Genomic DNA, 20,421 nt, shown 5'->3' on the forward strand with positions numbered 1-20,421 from the left:
ACAGTCATTGTTCCTCTCTCTGTGTTTAAGTAGCCGTAATGTTTCCATTGTCTCCTGTGTAGCTTGTCGTAACTCATAGATATATACAGTGTATATCTAGTGTTTATTTCTATGGTCGTAACTGCTGTTTGTTGAGTTTTGGTTAATGGTTTATGGTCAAGTTTAAGTTGTCAAGTGTTTTTTTTTTATTATTATTTATCTGTTTGGATATGTATCAGAGCTTACGCAGACACACACAAAATCGTTCTGTTATTTTATGTTTATAAAAAAACAAACAAAAAAACACTGCATCTCCAAGCCGTCCCGCGGGAGGTTTAAATAGCGGAAGTGACGCAGCAGGTTAGAAGCAGCCGTTAGTTGTGTTGACATGGAGGCGATCAAACAAAAGTCTCTCGTTAGCATGAGCTCCTGTTGTCCGCGGCGAGTGAAAGCCGTCCTTCAGTGAACTATGATAATATTTGTCAGAAAGCCTGTGTGTGTGTGTGACAGGAGCTGATGATCTGAAAGAAATGAGGAGGAAAGCGAGTGTTTTGAGACTCAGTCCGAATGAGGAGGCGCAGCTGGTGCGCGAGGAGCTGGAGAGCCGGAGGAAACTGCGCCTGCAACAGGTCAGAGGCTTTTACATACACATATGAACTATAAACACAACTCTGACACACACAACCAGTCCTAGCGCAACAGGTCAGAGGCATTTACATATACATGTAAACTATAAACACAACTCTAGAGTCATTTAAAGCCCACTATAAACACAACCAGTCCTATCGCTTTATAGCGAGTGTTGGCATCAGTTGGCTTTGGCTTGAACACACTGTGGAATAAATACTATAAATATGTGTAAAATGTAATTTAGAAATGTATTTTAGTCCAATAATGTTCCCCCCTACTTAATGTAGGCCTACTGTGTATCACTTATTTTGCACTTATTTTAAAGTAATAGTTCACTTAAAAATGGAAATTCTGTCATCGTTTAACTCACTCACCCTCAAGTTGTGATTTCTTTCTTCTGCTCAACACAAAAGAAGATATTTTGAAGAATGTCAGTAGTAATGGACAGTTCATGGACCCCATTGACCTCCATAGTAGGAAAAAAAATCCTCAACTGTTTGGTGGTTACTGACATTCTTCAAAATATCTTATTTTGTGTTTGTTCAGCAGAAGAAAGAAATTCATACATGTTTGAAGGTGAGTAAATTATGACAATTTTAATTTTGAAGTGAACCGTTCAAAAGTTTGGGGTCAGTAAGATTTTTTAAAATGTTTTTAAAAGAAGTCTCTTCTGCTCACCAAGGCTGCATTTATTTGATAAAAAACAATATAAAAAAAAAACAACAGTAATATTGTGAAATATTATGACAATTTAAAATGACTGTTTTCTATTTTAATATATTTTGAACTGTAATTTATTCCTGTGATCAAAGCTGATTTCCAGCATCATTACTCCAGTCTTCAGTGTCACATGATCCTTCAGAAATCACTCTAATATGATGATTTGATGCTCAAAAAACATTTATTATTATTATCAATGTTGAAAACCGTTGTGTACACATTTTTTCAAAATTCTTTGATGAATAGAAAGTTCAAAAGAACAGCATTTATTTAAAATAGAATATTTTCTAACATTAGAAATGTCTTTACTGTAACTTTTGGTCAGTTTTTGATCAGTTTAACTCATCCTTGATGAATAAAAGTATTGATTTATTTTATTTCCCCCCCAAAAATAAAATTAAAATTCTTACTGACCGCAAACTATTGAACGGTAGTGTTTAATGTTACAAAAGCTTTAGATTTCAGATAAATGCTGTTCTTTTGAACGCTCTATTCATCATAGCATCATGAAATAAAAATGTAAATAACTGTTTTCAACACTGATAATAATCATAAATGTTTCTTGAGCATCAGATCATCATATTAGAGTGATTTCTGAAGTTCAGTTCAAGTAAACATTTTTTTATTGCTTTTTCACAATACATACATAGGCTATAGTTCCAGGGCAGGTTTACATACAATCCTCCTTTCAGTGTTAGTTTAGGGAGTCTTCATCTATCAGTCAGAGATGAGTGACCACATTGTCATAAATGAACAACCCCTGTCAGGTTTCATAATCCTCACTATCACCAGATAATGAATAAATAACACAACCTACTACAACTCCTAAAAGTATGTCCAATTGTATCCGCATGCATAAAGCGCACTCGCGTCAAGCTAAATAGCTAATCTTGGCTGCGTGATTGTTTCGTTGCGTAGCGAAGAGATGTGGCCAAACATGATCATATCAGTCGATATCGATAATTATCATGATAAATGTCAAATCTTTATTTCTTTCAAGGCACAGTTTTGCTCCTAAGAGAAGTTTGTAGAAACCACACAGACTCTGTATTGTCAGAACATGACAAACACTCAAATTGTAACAATCTATTTTTTTATGGTAAAATGTAAATATTCTGATTTGAGTTTAATCAAAATGAACCATTGGTCTTCCATAGTAGCATAGATTTAGATCATGATAACCACAGTGTAAACCACACTTAGCACCTCAATACCTGTAATGTCTATGGTTTATGTGGTATTGGTATGAAAAACGGTAGCCTAAATACACTTAGTATAAATGCACAAACTCTATAACTTAATCACAAAAAAATACTGTTATATTCTATTACTCCTTTAATACATGTCTACATTAATAATATAATAAAATTCTAAATGAATATCCGACATTTCTGCCACAATACCATGGCGTATAGTGTTACTACAGTGAATCCGTGGTAAATGATGGTGATTTGTAGATTGCAAAGCCTCCAGACTGTATCATTGCGCTCAGTGTTTCTCAGCGCCGTTTCATCCGCCTATAAACTAGTTGTTTCATTCTGCTTTTGGCGCATAAACATTATATTGAACATTTATCAAACTCTTGTTATCGTTTTAACGAGGAAAATTTATCACGATAGTTATCGTTTTATCACCCAGCTCTATCGTTGCATAATGTAAACTAGGGATGTTCACGGATATTCAAATGTTCTGATATTCAATCTGTAATTATTATTCGAAAAGTAAAATGCTATTCGAATTTTACTCTTAATTTTTCTTTTTTCCTTTAATTTTTTTCTCAGTTATAATTAAATGCACTGGGTGGCGCTGTGGAGCGTGTTGATTGTATTTAATCACATAATGTCGTCGTCTGCCTCACGAAGTTTGGAATTACTAATATGAAAATGATATTACAATATAAACACGATAATGCTGACTCGAGCGTTTTTCTGTTCCCGCTGCTTGAGATTAAATGCTTTTGTTCTTTGTTTTTTTTGTTTGCACATATTGTTAAATGTTTTCAACTAAAAGAAAACCTTACGATGTACAGTACCAGTCAAAAGTTTGGAAACATTACTATTTTTAATGTTTTTGAAAGAAGTCTCTTATGCTCATCAAGCCTGCCGTAAAAAAAACAAAAACAAAAAAAAAACAGTAATATTATGAAATATTATTACAATTTAAAATAATGGTTCTCTTTTTTTAATATATTTTAAAATGTAATTTATTTTTGTGATGCAAAGCTGAATTTTCATCAGCAAGTACTCCAGTCTTTGGTGTCTTATGATCCTTCAGAAATCATTCTAATATGATGATTTGATACTCAGTTATTATCAATGATGGAAACAGTTGTGCTGTTTAATATATTTTTTTGGAATACTTTTTCAGGATTCATTTAGTAAAACGTTAACAGCATTTATTCATAAAAACAGCATTTATTCAAAATAAAAACATTTCTAACAATATAAATCGTTACTATCACCTTTTATCAATTTAACGCATCCTTGTTGAATTGAAGTACTAATTTCTTTAAAAAAAAAAGTTATTGTTCCCAAACTTTTGAACGGTAGTGTATATTGTTACAAAAGATTTCTATTCTAAATAAATACAGTTCTTTTTAACTTTTTATTCATCAAATAATCCTGAAAAAAGTATCTCAGGTTATAAAAAAATATTAAGCAGCACAACTGTTTCCAACATTGATCATAAATCAGCATATTAGAATGATTTCTGAAGGATCATAAGACACCAAAGACTGGAGTACTTGCTGATGAAAATTCAGCTTTGCATCACAAAAATAAATTACATTTTAAAGTATATTAAAAAAGAGAACCATTATTTTAAATTGTAATAATATTTCCTAATATTACTGTTTTTTTTTTGTTGTTGTTTTTTTTAAACTGCAGGCTTGATGAGCATAAGAGACTTTTTTCAAAAGCATTAAAAATAGTAACGTTTCCAAACTTTTGACTGGTACTGTATAATAAGCTTATTTATATTGCCTAATCGTAAGCTTGTTCAGAAATAGTGACAAAAACGTCAAAAAAAACCCCGTATTTCTCGTTAAACGACATTTAAACGTGAACATTCGAATATTATATTATATATTTTTTTAACCCGAATATTCGAATACAATATTTTTGAAAAATGCCCATCCCTAATGTAAACTGTATTATGTCCTAGCTCTAAACGTGACTATAGTGCATGCGGATCTTCTAAACACAGACATCATGATCCTTGTAACGCTGCTCTGAAACGGTGTGTAGAGTTGCAGACTATGGGCAGTATGGTTATGTGTGCATGTTGGCCTCTGACTGACGTGGTGTTTGTGTTGGGCAGGTGCGCGAGCAGGAGCGCTATATCGCGCGGCAGGTGCGCCGGCAGGTGCAGGAGCGCAGGCAGCAGCAGCTCCAGATGCTCTCGGACTCACTGCAGCTCGAGTGGCAGCAGCAGCACACGCTCAAACTGCAGGCCTTATCCACGCTCTACCAGCACAGCCTGAGGACCGTCGGACACGCTCACCGCAGCGCGCAGGAGAATGTGAGTGAGCGAGCGGCTGGAGCACTTCAGCGGGGACTGCACAGTCTGTCTTTTTTCAGGCTGCCTACACTTGTATTTAAAGGGGACCTATAATGCAAAATTCACTTTTATATTGTTTTTGAACATAATTATTAGGGCTGGTGGGAAAAATCGATTCAACTAGCTATCGCGATGGTGTTTTTCTTTTCTTACAGAATCAATATTAATTCCAATTAAATAGCTTTATTTAAACTTTGACAAAATCATATCGCAACATTTAAATCTGCATTGGCGCCGACCCAGAGAGTCGTCATGAAACAGCTTCACAAACAGTCTTTTCAACCTCATAGTATCATTATTTCTGTGATACAATAGCTTAAATTATCATGGAAGTACTGAGATAAGTTTAAAGGTCCCGTATTACGCCCCTTTTCACAAGATGTAAAATAAGTCTCTGATGTCCCCAGAGTGTTTATGTGAAGTTTCAGCTCAAAACACCCAACAGATCATTTTTTACAGCATGTTAAAATTGACATTTTTTGGGGCTCAGAAAAACGCGCTGTTTTAGTGTGTGCCCTTTAAATGCAAATGAGCTGCTGCTGGACGACACAGGGGGCGGAGCTTCATGAGCTCGCACACAGTCTCTCAGGACAAATTCATCTCCCGGAATGATGATAATATCAGAAACTCTCAGTAACGATGTTCAGTTCGACCCAGAGTCGGACAATAATGCCTACAGAGTCAGAGTGCTGTATAGAGATGGAACAGGTATAGTTTAGTAGTTTAATTACGGTTATTATAACGTATTTGTCATCTACTTGTATGTATCCATTATTTATTAATAGCCTACAAGTCTGCTGTCTGAATGATGATCACACATATACTGATGAGTTTAATAAAGTTTATTGTACATCACACAAAAGATGAAGCGTCAGTTTTACTTCAGAAAATCACCGTAAGAGCTGAGTAAACACAGTAAGTTATTAGAAGTGCGCAAGTACATAAACGAATTTCGGTAGAGTTGAGGGAGCATTCCTGTGGGCGGAGGTTAGTCAAAAAACGGTTTTAATGACGTCATTAAAGAAGGAAGTAGTCCAAACGGGCCGTTCGATGTAGTCAACTTCTGTTAAATAAAATATCTCGCTTGGCATTGAACTTTGAGCTTTATAATTTTACAGATATTATTTATACTCTAACAACAACATTACACTCTAACTAAAGTTTGAAACATGGGATCACGAAGAACGGGACCTTTAAAGTTCAGATATAAACACTGATGTCTAGTAGCGATCAAAAATAGAGTAAATCAGCTTTTGATAGAAACTTGGCGTTTAAAATTACGCATTTATCGATTACATTTTCACCACTAGGTGGTGACAAGTGACTGTTAATTGTATTTATTGAATCATTTATTCAAGAGAATGTAGTGCTGTATGCTTCTGAAATAACTCAGAGATGTGACGAATTGTTTTTGTAAATATGACTAATCTTATACATGTACAATCTGTATAAGAGTATGATTTAGCTTTTCCCGATGGTCTAGTGTTAAAAAAAAAAAAGATTCAATTCACATTTATTTGTATAGCGCTTTTCACAATACACATTGTTTCAAAGCAACTTTACAGAAAGTGCATTTCAGAAATGTACATAGAAAAATAAAGTTAGTTAATCATGTATTAATTTAGGGCATAATAGGGCATAACATCGCTGGCGTTGAGTCATCTCTTCACGGGTGTTGGGGCATCTGAAGTCTCCATGAGAGGCTGGATGCAATATTGTTATTGCAATATTGAATCGCATTACTTGGGCACCAAAGTATCGTGATAGTATCGAATCGGGAGATAGGTGTATTGACCCAGCCCTAATAATTATGTGTCCTCAGTGTGTGAACAACCCCCCTATGGTGGTAAATATCCATCCACTCCGCTTGTTATTTCCCCCATAAATCTGCAGCATGAACGCGAGTCTTCAGTTGCGGGTGAAGGATCCCTTTAATGTGTTGTGTGCAGGAGCCTGATCTGGAGGCGTTGGCTGAGAAGAGTGTGGAGAGGCAGGAGCGAGCGGACGAGAGACACCGGGAAGCGCTTCGAGAGCTCAGCGCCCGCAGACACGAGGAGGAGCAGCAGCGCTGCAGGTCCGTGCGCAAAGAAACACCCTAAAAACGTGATGTTTGAAAACGGTTGTTTCCTTGCCAAAGCATTATGTCCCATTAATGTGATGTGATGGTGACGACAGGCTCATTGAGGCTCGGAGCAAAGCTCTGGTGGAGGAGAAGAAGCGAGCCGTGAGAGTGGCCAGTCTGCCGCCGCCTCCGCCAAACCCAGTGGAGGTACAGAGCCAGTCACTCTCGGGTGTTAGAGAGCTGTTAGCACACATGATGTCATTACTGTGATGTGTTTCCTGTCCCAGAGCATCGGGAAGGCCACGCCACGGCCGCTCAGGTCAGCAGCAGCAGAGCTCTTCTCGGGCACACACAGTCACATGCCTTACACCGCTGTGGACAGAGAGACGCACACCGAGCAGCAGGTACATGCACAGAAGCAAACATACATCATCTTTGATCAGAATATAATGTGGTTATGTATTTGCTCTGAAATTAAACTTCTCCCTCTCTGTCAGAGAAATCATCTTTTCAATCAAACTGCTGCAGTTTTCTAGCCAAATAGATTCTAAATGTTTTAATGCAAGAATTAAACTACAGTAGAATGTAGTGAAAAATGTATTTCAAATGTTTTTTTTTGTTTTTTTCAACCAAATGAACCAAGCAAACCGAACTACAAGTGTGAACACACCCTAACGACTTTAAAGACCCTTTAAAGACTATTTTAAATTCCTATGGGGGAAATTAATGGAAAAACATACTCACGGGACCAACACTGCTGAAGTAGTGTGCGGCCCATAATGCTCTCTATATTCCTTCAAGCCAAAACACATACGAGTAGGGCTTTTCTCGTATGGCTCTAGTGTAGGGATGCACCGATATGACAATTTTGTCCGATAATTCTTTACATTTGAAAGCCGATAACCGATATATTGGCCGATAAATCTAAATTCTTTGAGAGCCTGTATAAATTAATAAAAGGCTCACCATTAAAAGCCGTATCCCAAACACTTCAACATAAATCAAACATATACAATACAGTAGCCGAGTTTGAACCAGTGTAAGATTCCTTAAATTTTAAAATGAATTTGACACTCCTGTGGCCAACTTTCCTTATTAAAAAATGGTAACACTTTATAATAAGGTTTCATTTTGTTAGAATTAGTTAACATGAATCAAAAATTAATTAACAATACTTCTACCACATTTATTAATCTTAGTTAATGTTAAGCTCAACATTTTAAAAGACATTTTTAAGATCCAAAGTTGTGTCTGTTAACATTAGTTGATGCACTGTGAACTAACATGAACGCAAATATTTTATTGACTAACATTAACAGGGGCTATTGCTCTGTCAGTTCATAAGCCCTATTCGCACGGGATAAGTATTACCTGGTGACCTCTAGTAGGGCTGGGCGATATGGCCAAAAAATCATATCTCGGTATTTTTGGGTTAAATGGCGATATACGATATATATCTCGGTACTTTCTACATTTTTCCATTTGGATAAAGAAAATCTGTATTTATTTTAAAAACATGCCATTTTCATCCTGCCCAATGATATCCTACAAATAATGTTGATATTGGAGGATTTGGAAACAAATATAGTGAATGTAATGTAGGCTATGCAATATATTATGTGCAAAAAGGTGGTTAAAATCACATTACATTCTAACAAAAATAATGCTTTTGTTTTTAAATTGACTAAAGGCTAAACTAAAAATGAAAATAAAAACAAAAGAACTTAAACTATTAGCCTGTGTTTGATTACCCCGTTATAATGGTCACTTTCATAAAAATATACTTGTAGGTTTAAAATTCCCCATATGGCATATTTATTGTTTCCAACAACAAATATTTTAGCAATATGTATATTTTAGTCAGAATTATTGCGCTACTATTCTATTGTGCTCCGTCTGTTTGGCGCGCATGCGCGCGGCGTTGCTCATTCACGGAAGCTTGAATATTAGCGGAGATTCAATTGCAGAAGCTCGTCCTCTCCTGACAGTGAAATGGACACATTTGTTTGACTTTCTAACATTTACAGATGGAGAATATACCTGTGAAATGTAAGTTAAGCACTGAGGAAAGCAACACATCTCAAACGCATTAAACAGCGCAAGTATTTATCTGTCAGTCAGCAACAGTATCTGTCAGTAAGCATCTGACAGGGCAAGCTGCTTTAAACTTGTTAACTATATCTTACCAGTTATTTTGAAGCCCTTAATATAAGCTTGTGTCATGTTTAGGACAAATTGTACTAGGCCTATGTACTTTCACTGCGGCAGCTCACATTGCGTCTTCCGCGTTTTTCAGATGTGCTCATATCAAACTACTGTATCGATATAAACGGTATTGCCTCATTCCATATCGTTTCAAAAAAATATATCGATATATCGTACAAACTCGATATACCGCCCAGCCCTAACCTCTAGTCATGTGTAATAATTGCAGAGGTCATCTGTGATCTTAATCCCGTGTGAATCGGCCATGTCTGTAATTTGTAAAGTAAAAATTCCCCTGCAAATGACCTACCATATTTCGCCGTACACTGAGGTCCTGTGATAATATTAATCCCGTGTGAATCGGCATCTCTGTGATTTGACGGGGTCGTATATAATTTCTCCCAACTGAAGTAATTAATCTATTATCTATCGGCTTTGATATATATATCGGCCTAATTTTCTTATTGGATCGATAACATTAAAAATGAGCATTTATCGGCCGATATGGATATGTGGTGGCTATATCGTGCACTCTTGCGTGACTGGTGGATGTTGTGGTGTGTTCTGCTCAGCCGAGCGCTCGACAGGCGGCGGCGCTGGAGCTCCAGCGGGTGGAGGATCTGCGGCGAGAGGGCGCTCGTGAGCGGCAGGAGCAGCTGGAGAAGGCTCGTCTCAGGGGGACACACGCGCTCCGGAGAGAGCAGCACACACAGGTAGAGCCGCTACACCTCACCGCTGAGTGTGTGTGTGCGCTTGAAAGGACACCACAGACACAGTGTAATTAGTTGGGTCATCTATAGCAGTTCCATGACCGTGGAGAGCGAAGGTTTGTTTCTCACTGGATTTGTCATCTATAAAGGCTTAGATCTTTTAGATTTGTCATCTATAAAGGTTAAAGAAAAAAATTTGCCGGGGTGCCGGGAAAATGTGGGGAAATTTAGTGAGCCTTCTATATGCAAAATGGCTGCCGTCAGCCAAGCTGGAAATTGCAGAATAAAATGGGAGTGTTTTGCTAGATGAGAAGTTCATCTATGTGTCTTAGATGAACTTAGATGTGTCTAAAGCACTTTGAATGGCCATAGTGTATGAAATGTGCTACACCTCTCTCTGTGTGTGTGTGCAGGATCGTGCGCGGCTGCTCTCCGAGCTGGAGCGACTGCAGACGGCGGATCTGCTGCGCCGCAGACAGGCGGTCCACAGTGTGCCGCCGCAGATCTTCCAGCCTCTCTACAGACAGGAGGAGCTCCGGGACGAGCAGCAGCGGGAGCTGGAGATCGCCTTTCAGGACGTGTACACGCAGGAGCGCAGTATGTGCTTGCACTTCACTGCCAAATTACAGATCTGTTTCAGCGGCAGATGAGCTCTAGTTAAAGGATTGTACTGATATGTACTGATTCGACAGCCCTAATGCATATTAAGATCTCTTCTGCATATTGACTGCTTTCCATCATTTGATCTTCTCCAGAGGTCAAAGGTGACGTGGTGCTGCAGCTGATTCCCGAACCTCTTCCTCCTCTGTCTGCTGCTAGTCATGACGAGGAGCTGGATGTGACCCTTGACCCTGAATGTGCACCTGAAGGGGAGGAGCCTGATACCCCGGTGACTGAAACACCCGGTGGGCAGCCAATCAGAGAGCAGCATGTCAGATCTGCAGTGACGGGACGGCGATGATGATGATGATATTCTCTCTTGTGTTTGGCAGATCCTGGTAGACCGGCTCTGAGGAGACTGCTGGACCGCATCAGGAGCCAAAGAGACCGCCAGCGGGCCGCTGCTACAACACTGACGTCACACGAGGGAGACGCTGATGTGGAAGTCGTGAGTGTTGAAACGGGATCTTTGAGCAGCCAGGAAAAAGCAGCCGAGGGCAGTTTAGAAGAGCAGACGCCCAGCCCAGCGCACACTGACGACGGTAAAGCTTAGCATTGTTCGTCTCTTGCTCAATGTTTTTAAGGATCGGTACGGTTCGACTCGGCGTGGAACGGTTCGGCTCGCTTTAGCTCGTTTGCTTTTCCACTGCAGTTAGTACCGCTTCAAAGTGGGTGGGACTGATCGTTATATAGTTGCCTTCTCTACTACCATGACATCATATTAAATGCGAATTTTTCATTCCGTGTTGCCCCATCCACTCCTCGGCAACCAACGAGAGGAACGTCTGCACCTCGTCCACTGACCACGATTCAGCCATTTCTTTTTTTGAAGTTTATACTGCAGTGTTTTCACATCACATTTTAGTATCGGTACGGTACGCTTGGAACCTCAACAGAGGTGGTACCATTTAAAGCGAGCCGACGCGAGCCGTACCGTACCATGCAGTGGAAAAGCGCCAAATGATAGGCAAACATTTGTTTTTCCTGCCTGAAGTGATCACCACATGGACAAGCCGTGTTTAGGCCTGTCGCGATAGTCGATAAGTCGATTAATCGCACGATAAAAAAAATGAGCTCGATAATTTTTCCGGCCGCGATAATTCCATTTGCATGCTTGTTTGTTTTCCTCGTCTCTCTCTCTCTACCAAAGAGACTGGATGACCACTCTCGCTCGGTTCTTTAGCGTATAGGAGGAGTGAACCCTCTTGTTGTCAGTTGCATGGTCTTTGTGTGGGAAGGCGGCGCTTGTCAGTCACATGGTCTTTGTATGGGAAAGCGCCGGCGGCCGCGGGACTGTTTGCGGCTACTGCCGGGAGAGAGAGAAGACGCTAGTTGTGAGTTGCGACAGCGAGCCCAATCACATGAAAATGCATATCTATACCACAAATGTTATTTCTCGTGCCATTTATATGCCAAAAATAGTTTTTGCGTGCATATGATACACTCTTTATGGCGTGTAATACGCACGCACTCCTCACCCCTAATCCTAACCAAGTATTTTCAGTGCGTAGCATGCACGCAATAAAGTGCGTCTCTGTCTTCCCGACAGTACACAATCACTTGACAAAGTAACAGGAGTAACAGTGCAAAATTTGGGTGATATGGCTTGTTGAGGCTTTTTTTATTTGTTTACAAAGGTCCTAACTGTCAGTTTTGCCTGTTATGGAATGTATCACTATTTAATAATGTCTAAAGCCTAATATTTAATATTTTTTGAAGTGCAATTTTGTTTCATTTTTTTTTTATTAACAGACATTTATTTTGTTAACAGACACTAAGAGTCCATTGCTTTCATTGTTTTTGGTTGTTTTGTTCATTTTTTTGGATATTTAAAATGTTTTCCGTTTTCAATGTTTAATATTCTTTAGAAATAAAAGTTTATAGATCGTTGAAAAGGTGTACCTGCATTATTATGCCATTATAATTATATTAAATGAAAATGGTCTCAGTACGACAATATTATCGTTTATCGCGATAATTTCTTGGACAATTTATCGTCCAGCAAAATTTGTTATCGTGACAGGCCTAGCCGTGTTAACGATCTGTCCGTCTCAGACTGCAGGACTTTTTTTTTTTTTTTTGCAACCGATCGACTAATTAAAATTTGGTCGACTAATTCTCTTCTCATCGACTAATAGGATAATAATAGACTAAAAAACAGAAACGGTGCGTATTATATTGTCCTGCTTGTTAGCTGACTCATTGACACATGGATTTCTCCAGTCCACACACCAGACACATTTCCTTCATTTGTGCTTAAACTGATCATTTACGTGTGTAAATTTAAGCATTTCATTTATTTTTCAGTATATTAATAGTAGAGTTGTAACGGTTCACAAAATTCAATATTTTTTTTTTTTTTTTTTTTTTAATAAGTATTAAGTTATTTTTAAATAAAATTTGAGTTTTCCTACATCTTAAAACTTTTAGTTTTATAAATGGGGGTGATCTTTGAAGGATGAACAAATAATGTTTTGGTCATCACATTCAAAATATCATTTAAATATGATATTTGAGTTTTGAAGTCCTGGAAAAAGATGTTGAAAGCATTTTACTATTCCTGCCACACTTCCATGGTTACAGTGAGTGTTACTACATTAAATCCATGGTGAATGTTGCAGATCTGTGGACTGACATTGATGGTCCACTGATAAACGGTCCGTGAAGCACAAAATGAGTAGCGCAGTTTCTTCCGCTTTCATTACGTTTGCCATTTGATGTTGGGCAACGTTGTGATTGCACCGGCAGGAAAAATGGCCTAACGAATCGTTCGGTTTGTAATGCGTACCGAAGCGAAAGCCTCATACCAGACGGTTCAATACGAATACGTGTATCGCTACACCCCTGATTAATAGTCTTCAGTGTCACACTGGCTTGTGTCTGCTGCTGATTAGTCCTGTGGTGTCGCTGCTCAGGGCCTGACGTGAGCGATGAAGCTGTGGTGGCAGGAACGCTGCTGCCGCCCGAGGAGCGAGACCAGCCAGAGCCGGCGTCCGCCGAGAGCCAGAGGAGAGCAGCCCACGTGAGTCCACTCATCACAGTCTCTGTGTGCTTTACATGAGGCGTTTGGTGCACATGATGCGGCTCCCGTACACTATAGATCAGTGTTACTCATTGCGTGGCTCGCCAAGCTTTAATTTGTGGCTCGCATGGCGGTAAAAATACGATGATATGATCATGCAGTCACTACAGATATTTCATAAAAACAAGTAGGGCTATAACATAACCCATTACAAACTCAACGGTTCATATGCTCATAGTCTCCAAATTATGACCAGAATTGGATAAATATTAAGTCTGCTGTTTAAAACAAATGAAGAACCAATGTAGGAGAATAGTTAAGCGACGACAGCGTGAAACTGTATATTTGTGCAGTGTGCGCATGTCAAATCTATTCTGATTTGAATCTTTTGAATTATAAACGCGCACATCAGCCCGATCATGTATCACATCACGATGTTTAGTGTTCATGTGAACTACAATACATTCAGATTCATCAATCGGAATGAATTCAGTCCAATTGAAACAAAAGTTGTTTATGTAAACATCCAGTCTCTGCGGAGATGCCAGGTATGGTGGTCTTTCCAGCTCTGAACGCTGCATGACGTGCTCTTGGATGGTTCGATACATGATGGGCTAATGTAGAAAAAAAAATTCTGGGATGAATGTATTCTAGAAGGCAAATCATCTTGTCTCAGTTACAAATTTGATTGGTAAATCAATGTTTTTTTTTCCACCCTTTTGTGTTTATTGCATTGCATTGACTGCTCAGGGGTGACAGATTGATAAGCAGACATGGTATTGATGACTTTGTTCTATCAGTGCGGCTCTCATGAAAAAAAATAGTGAAGACCACTGCTATAGATCCTTCAGGTGTCGTTCAAGCGGCTGAGCTGTGATGTGAAACTACCGTTACCTGAATGCTTGTGAACACACGCTTCATGAGGGTCTCTACACTTGAACTGAGCTCAGTCGTCATTCTGTTAAAGTGCCACTGTTATGGTTTTTCAAATATTCCCTTTCTTGTAGTGTGTAATAGAGCTGTTTGTGAATGTAAAAGGTATGCAAAGTTTCAAAGATGACAAATAAAAGTGCATGACAAATAGTTACAGTTGTAGTAAAAGAGAAAATAGATTCTGAACTGCTTAAATGAGTCATCAGTAAGTCACTTACTCCCTGTTACTTGCCTATGAAACAGTGTAGCACATTTGCATAATGCCAGCCTATGGCCTTCATTGGCTGCCTGCGAACAACATCTGCCCTGCAAACTACAGCCTGTTAAACATTGAAATAAACATCAGTAAATCAAGGTAAAGTTAAATATATTTTCCCACAAATATAAATGAGTCCTCTCTGCGATTTGAGAGGGATGTGAGATTATTAGGATTTAAAAAATTTTACCGCAATAAAGGATGTGAATATTACATTTACATTACATTTATTCATTTAGCAGACGCGTTTATCCAAAGCGACTTACAAATGAGAACAATAGAAGCATTTAAACTAACAGTAGGACAACAATATGCAAGTGCTATGACCCTTCTCAGTTTAATCTAACACAGATTTTTTTTTTATTTTTTTTTTTTTTTTTTTGCTGTTAAAAGTGAATGAAAGGAAGAAAGGTTTATAATCCCCTTTTGAAAATGGCTGATATGTGAGTGAAGATTTGGGAAAGAGAAAAGATTCCATGTCCAGTGGAATAACTAATGGAATATTGTTAAGTTTGTGGAAAATCAGAATACAAAGTCAACAAATGACTTAAATGAACAGGCTCATGTTTCCCAATGGTTGCACTGTAACATTTAATTGCCAACCTATTATTTATTTTGTATACAAAGCTTTGTTTCACTCGTGTCATAATATCCACGTGAAAAACGGCATTCATTCACATACAAAAAAAAAAAGTTTTGCCATACCACCGCCGTTATAGTTCTAACTTCAGAAGGATGAGTCCAAAAAAGTTAAGAATCTTTCAAATGGCATAATATGGGCATTAAATGAAGACTCCAGAGCCAACTCTAGCCAACTATTAAAAGTTCTATCTTCAGCAAACGTAATACTGAGGTCCTCAGAGGCCTTTTTTCACTAAGATTGGTAGTGGTCCGTAAGTAGACCTGTAAGCTGTTGCGTGTGTCCAGGAGGCGGCGCTGTTGAGCCGGCAGCAGGAGCAGCTGGCTGTGCTGGAGGAGCTGGAGCAGAGGCGGCGTGAGCTCGAGCAGCGCCTGAGAGAGACTCAGAGGAGCCACACGCTGCAGGACGATGAAGCTCGGAGCCGTCCTGGGCTCCAGGAGAGCGCAGCGCCTCTAGTGGTGCGTCTGTTCACACACCTCCTGACACCATAACTCGACACTTGAACAAAAAAACTTAAAAGAAATTCTCCAGAAATGGGAAAATTCAGTTGTAACTTTCCATAAAAATGTATATATTAGCTGCGTGTCCATTACAGATTTGCGCACAACTTTTATAACTATTGCAAAATGACCGTTTCCTTTTAACCTATGTTATGCGAATAAAACGTCATTTAAAAAAACAAAACAAAAACATTTCCTCTCGCGATCAGTCATTCCAGGAGACGCAGGCGTGTATCCAAGCTTTAATGGCAAGGAAAGACACTTACATTTTTGAGCGGCGCATATGAGGAAACATATGCCTGAAAAACCTCCTCATTCGAGCATAAAAGCATTTTTGTGCTATAAGGGAGTTTTTGCGAAATTGACGTGTTTCCTTTGGACGTGTTTTCAATTTGTGATCCAGTCTGAATCATTCATACAGTTTTTCCTCGCACTGAATCATTTGGATCGAGCAGGAACTAGGCATGTCTCTAACGATTACTTTGGTAATCGAGTAATCTGTCGATTATTTTACCGATTAATTGAATAATCAGATGTTTTTATAACCAAAAAAAATATCCAAGCAAACAATAGCCTTTAAAATGACTTAAAATACATATATACATGATAACAATGAGGCAATAATAATGGTTTCAAATAAAGTGTCAAAATGAAGTTATCGTATTACTTGATTTTGACACTATTTGAAGCCATTCTTTCATTATAGAAAAACACTGTTAAAATGCATAATATAATATAGACAATCAACTTATGTACATTAGGCTGTATTATAGCAAAAACCTGCAGAGGCACCAACAGCCTGATGTTAAACTTTACAGCAGATCAAATCCTGGTTTAATATTGGCCAAACGATATTTAATGTTCACCTAATCTTTAATATTTGGCCACTTCTTTATGATAGAAATGCTACAGCCATTGTAATTTCTTGAACAAGAACATGTGCACATCAAAACATGCAAACTCACTGCGAGGGTTTAGACTTATTTTGAAATGCAGATGAACAGTTTGCATATTTAGAAACATGTTGATGTTTTGGCGTAGGTTTATAAATTATTTGCGTTTCAAATCTGATGATATGCATAGCATTATCTATGCTGTAGTAGGTTTTTAAAATGGCTTTAAAGGAACACGCCGACTTTTTGGGACTTTAGCTTATTCACCGTATCCCCCAGAGTTAGATAAGTCCACACACACCCTTCTCATCTCCGTGCGTGCCGTAACTCTGTCTGACGCACCCAACGCTAGCCTAGCTTAGCACAAAGACTGGAGGTAAATGGCTCCAGCTAGCATACTGCTCCCAATAAGTGATAAAATAACGCCAACATTTACCTATTTACATGTTGTGATTTGTATAGTCACAGCGTGTATGAATAACAAGGTCACATGAGACACAGCCATCTTCTAACCGTATACGTGTGTGTGCAGGTTGATGCGGATGACCTGCACACGCAGAGACTCCATCAGTACCAGCAGAGACTCCTGGAGCAGAACAGGTCAGACCGGCTCAACATCAGCAGTGATGCTCGTGATGCGGCAGATGTTTGACGCTGCGCTCTGCTCTTCCCACAGGCTTCACAAGAAGAGCGTGGAGGAAGCGCGGCGACGACTGCAGGAGTATCAACACACTCTGAAGCTACGAGCGTCACTCCAGCAGCCGTCGGTGAGCTCAGAGACCGTCAGGGACGGCACACACTCGCCTCTTCCAGGAGGAGAACCGGCTAGTCCACCTCCAGCTCGCCCTGGGCAGACACGGGTCAGTGCTCGACTACAGTCACGCCTCTTGAACACCATCACCATTGAAAATGTGACATTGATTGCGTACAACAGTTTAATAAACAGTTCAAATTAAGTCGCTTACATTTGACGCAATACTGACTGTTTTTGTTTCAACAGCGAAAATAGTTCACAAATCGGTTGAGTCAAAGATTCAACGACTCATTCATAAACAACTCTCATTCTTGAATGAATCAGTCGTTTGAACGAATCGTTTGAATGAATGACTCGCTCATTAAGACGGTCGCCTGACGCCTCCTACTGGCGATTTAGTGTTATGTTTAAAAGTAGGGATGTACCGATTACTCGGTTGTTGGTCCGATACTGTGCTCATGTACTCATACTCGTAAAACTACCCCGATACAACCGCACCCCATACCGCTTTAAGGGGCCGTTCACATATCGCGTCTAAAAGTGCGTGGAAAGTGAACAATGGCGCGCCCGCGTCGCTTCTATTATGAGCGTGCTTGCAGTGCACCTACATTTGAAATAACAAATATATGAACGGCCCCTTATGGCAGCGAGACATTAGCCTAACCTCTCGTCAGTTGAGCAGGTAGAGGAGGGGTAATGTCAGTCATTAGGAGATATTTTAAGATAAGCGATGATGATGATACAAGTAGAGCAGACTGCAAACTATGCTCTGCTAAATTGTCAAGAGGAGGGGTGAGAAATGGCTCCTTTAACTCCTTTGATTATACAAGTTGTATATTTACTTTGTTACAGTCAGAAAGTTAAAAACATCTGATGAAAATAAAACATTGTTAGAAGAACTGTGTGGTATTAAGTACTCATATCGGTACTTGGTATCGGTATCCCAAATGTAAGTACTTGGTCTGAAAAAAGTGGTATCGGTGCATCCCTATTAATAGTATCATTCTTTCCAACGTTTCCTATTTGTATATTCAAAAATATTCAAAACAATCTCATAACATTTAATGCAGTTGTAAATTTTCAGTGTAAATGATTTAATTTGATCAGCCCTACCTACGGCAACAGCCCTATAGTGCCTTATTAATCTAATTGAATTTATTGATCAAATTTAGGAATTTAAGATGTAAGATAAAAGCATACATTTAATAAGATTGAGGAAAATGCCCTTTAAAGGTGCAGATATGACAATATGCAGATTTAAATACTGAACACTGGTAATATTGCTTCAGAATAAATTATATTTACAACACTATTTATTTATTTTTTCCCCTTGATAAGCTACTTTTTTACTCGGACAAGTGCATGACAGATTTGCTTGAAGCATGAAAAGGCTTGATGTCTCCCCATCCTCATCGAACGGCCGCTTCACTGCATCTGTTCCCACAGCAGGCTCTCCTCAGCCCACCCGACCCCTCGCTGGAAGCCCCTGCTCCTCTCCCTGCTCCCGCTGTGGTCCTGGAGCTCCTGCGCAGCCGGCTGCATCCTTCCTCCGGTCCCGTCGGCCCGGCCCAGAGCGAGGCGGAGGAGGCGAGGAGACGGCACGTGAGGAGACAGCGAGACGCCCTGCAGGCGCTGATCACAGCAGACACACAGGTGAGCCTCACAGGAGGAGCTCGCTGTCTCTCCGTGCGCTGATGATGCTGTCTGAGAGAGACTACAGCAGGAGAGACGACTTCTGCATTTACTTGTGTGTTTTTACCAAGCACAGAGAGAGTTCACAAGTAAATAAGTTTGAAATAAAACTTTGTGATTTACACATGTTGTAAAACTTGATAGATTTTTTTAAGTTACGATCAGGGTTTGAAAGTAACACCCTCTAACCCCACATGCGGGTAAACATCAGCTGTGGCGGATAACGCTGTCAAATCACGAGCCAATCTGGCGTGTTACTTATTATGTTTACTCCCTTAGCTGGGGAAGTTCGTGTGTAAGTCAAATCTGCACAGAGTTAGTGCAAATACTCAAGTCATGAGTCATCATGATGTATTAAATACAGCGCATATCTGGCTTACTCGAAAACACTCGTCACTACTACAAATAGCGGTGCGCTTGTTCACTTGCATTGAACCAATAGCGAATATTAAAAAGCATTTGGTGAACAGAAAAGACATTATTTTCCAACGTCCTTTTTTTCTGATATTCTTTGTACTGTGTTGATCTGTCCACCTAAAACACATTTCTGCTGATGAGGATGAAAGAGGAGATGCTGGATGACAGGTGTGTTCGAATAAGAAATGAATGTATGAAATCATCTTATTGGCTAGTAGAAGTTCTGAATGGCCCGTAACTTAATTTAGTAGCAAAATTGTCCGGTGAGTGAAAGTTCATTTAAATTTATGGACTGTTACTTTGCACTGTAATGTAATCGATCCAGACACACAAAAGTGAGCATGTGTAATTAACCCTTACAGTGACCCTCTGCTCCCTCTGGTAGGCTTCAGTGTCCAGCTCTAGTGGCGCTCAGGCGGATCACGTGACTTTGAACACGTTGCTGAAGGCCATTGAAGAGGCTAACGGCCCCTCCAGACCCCCGACAGCACCCGTCCAGCGGGACGGAGACACACCGGCCCTTGCTAACGGTAAACACTGGCCTCAATGGGCACTGACTTTTTTCACCTATCAGTTTCAGAATCAGAAAGAGCTTTCTTGCCATTTGATTCAGATTCACAAGCTCTTGATTGGATTCCGGTCTTGATTTGATCAATCGTTTGGTTTGGTTATATATCAGGCAAATTAACAACATTGTCCAAACCTTTAATTTCAACTGCTATTTATTTTAGTCATTTAAACTTAGTGTTATGCTAATTATTTAATAAATCCATCAAGAAAACTAAGAGGT

At 39.4% G+C, this 20,421-nt stretch overlaps 1 protein-coding gene across 4 annotated transcripts in view; it reads left to right on the plus strand.

The window, feature by feature from the left end:
* The first annotated feature begins 329 nt into the window (after positions 1-329).
* The window catches only part of cep295 (centrosomal protein 295), a 44,807-nt gene continuing 24,715 nt past the window's right edge, over positions 330-20,421 (plus strand). For 3 of the 4 annotated variants that reach the window (XM_081370718.1, XM_081370717.1, XM_081370720.1), the window contains exons 1-15: positions 330-608; positions 4,648-4,848; positions 6,837-6,961; positions 7,063-7,156; positions 7,237-7,353; positions 9,727-9,867; positions 10,278-10,461; positions 10,620-10,769; positions 10,857-11,066; positions 13,440-13,546; positions 15,663-15,833; positions 17,301-17,368; positions 17,445-17,628; positions 18,969-19,175; positions 20,017-20,161. In XM_081370718.1, the coding sequence (XP_081226844.1) occupies positions 510-608; positions 4,648-4,848; positions 6,837-6,961; positions 7,063-7,156; positions 7,237-7,353; positions 9,727-9,867; positions 10,278-10,461; positions 10,620-10,769; positions 10,857-11,066; positions 13,440-13,546; positions 15,663-15,833; positions 17,301-17,368; positions 17,445-17,628; positions 18,969-19,175; positions 20,017-20,161 (2,203 nt within the window). In that variant the 5' untranslated portion in view covers positions 330-509. The remainder of the gene's footprint in view (positions 609-4,647; positions 4,849-6,836; positions 6,962-7,062; positions 7,157-7,236; positions 7,354-9,726; positions 9,868-10,277; positions 10,462-10,619; positions 10,770-10,856; positions 11,067-13,439; positions 13,547-15,662; positions 15,834-17,300; positions 17,369-17,444; positions 17,629-18,968; positions 19,176-20,016; positions 20,162-20,421) is intronic. The other variant, XM_081370719.1, reaches the window with a different exon arrangement.

The sequence above is a fragment of the Scardinius erythrophthalmus genome (genome assembly GCF_964197995.2).
Source record: "Scardinius erythrophthalmus genome assembly, chromosome: 7".
NCBI classification, from domain to species: Eukaryota; Metazoa; Chordata; class Actinopteri; order Cypriniformes; family Leuciscidae; genus Scardinius; species Scardinius erythrophthalmus.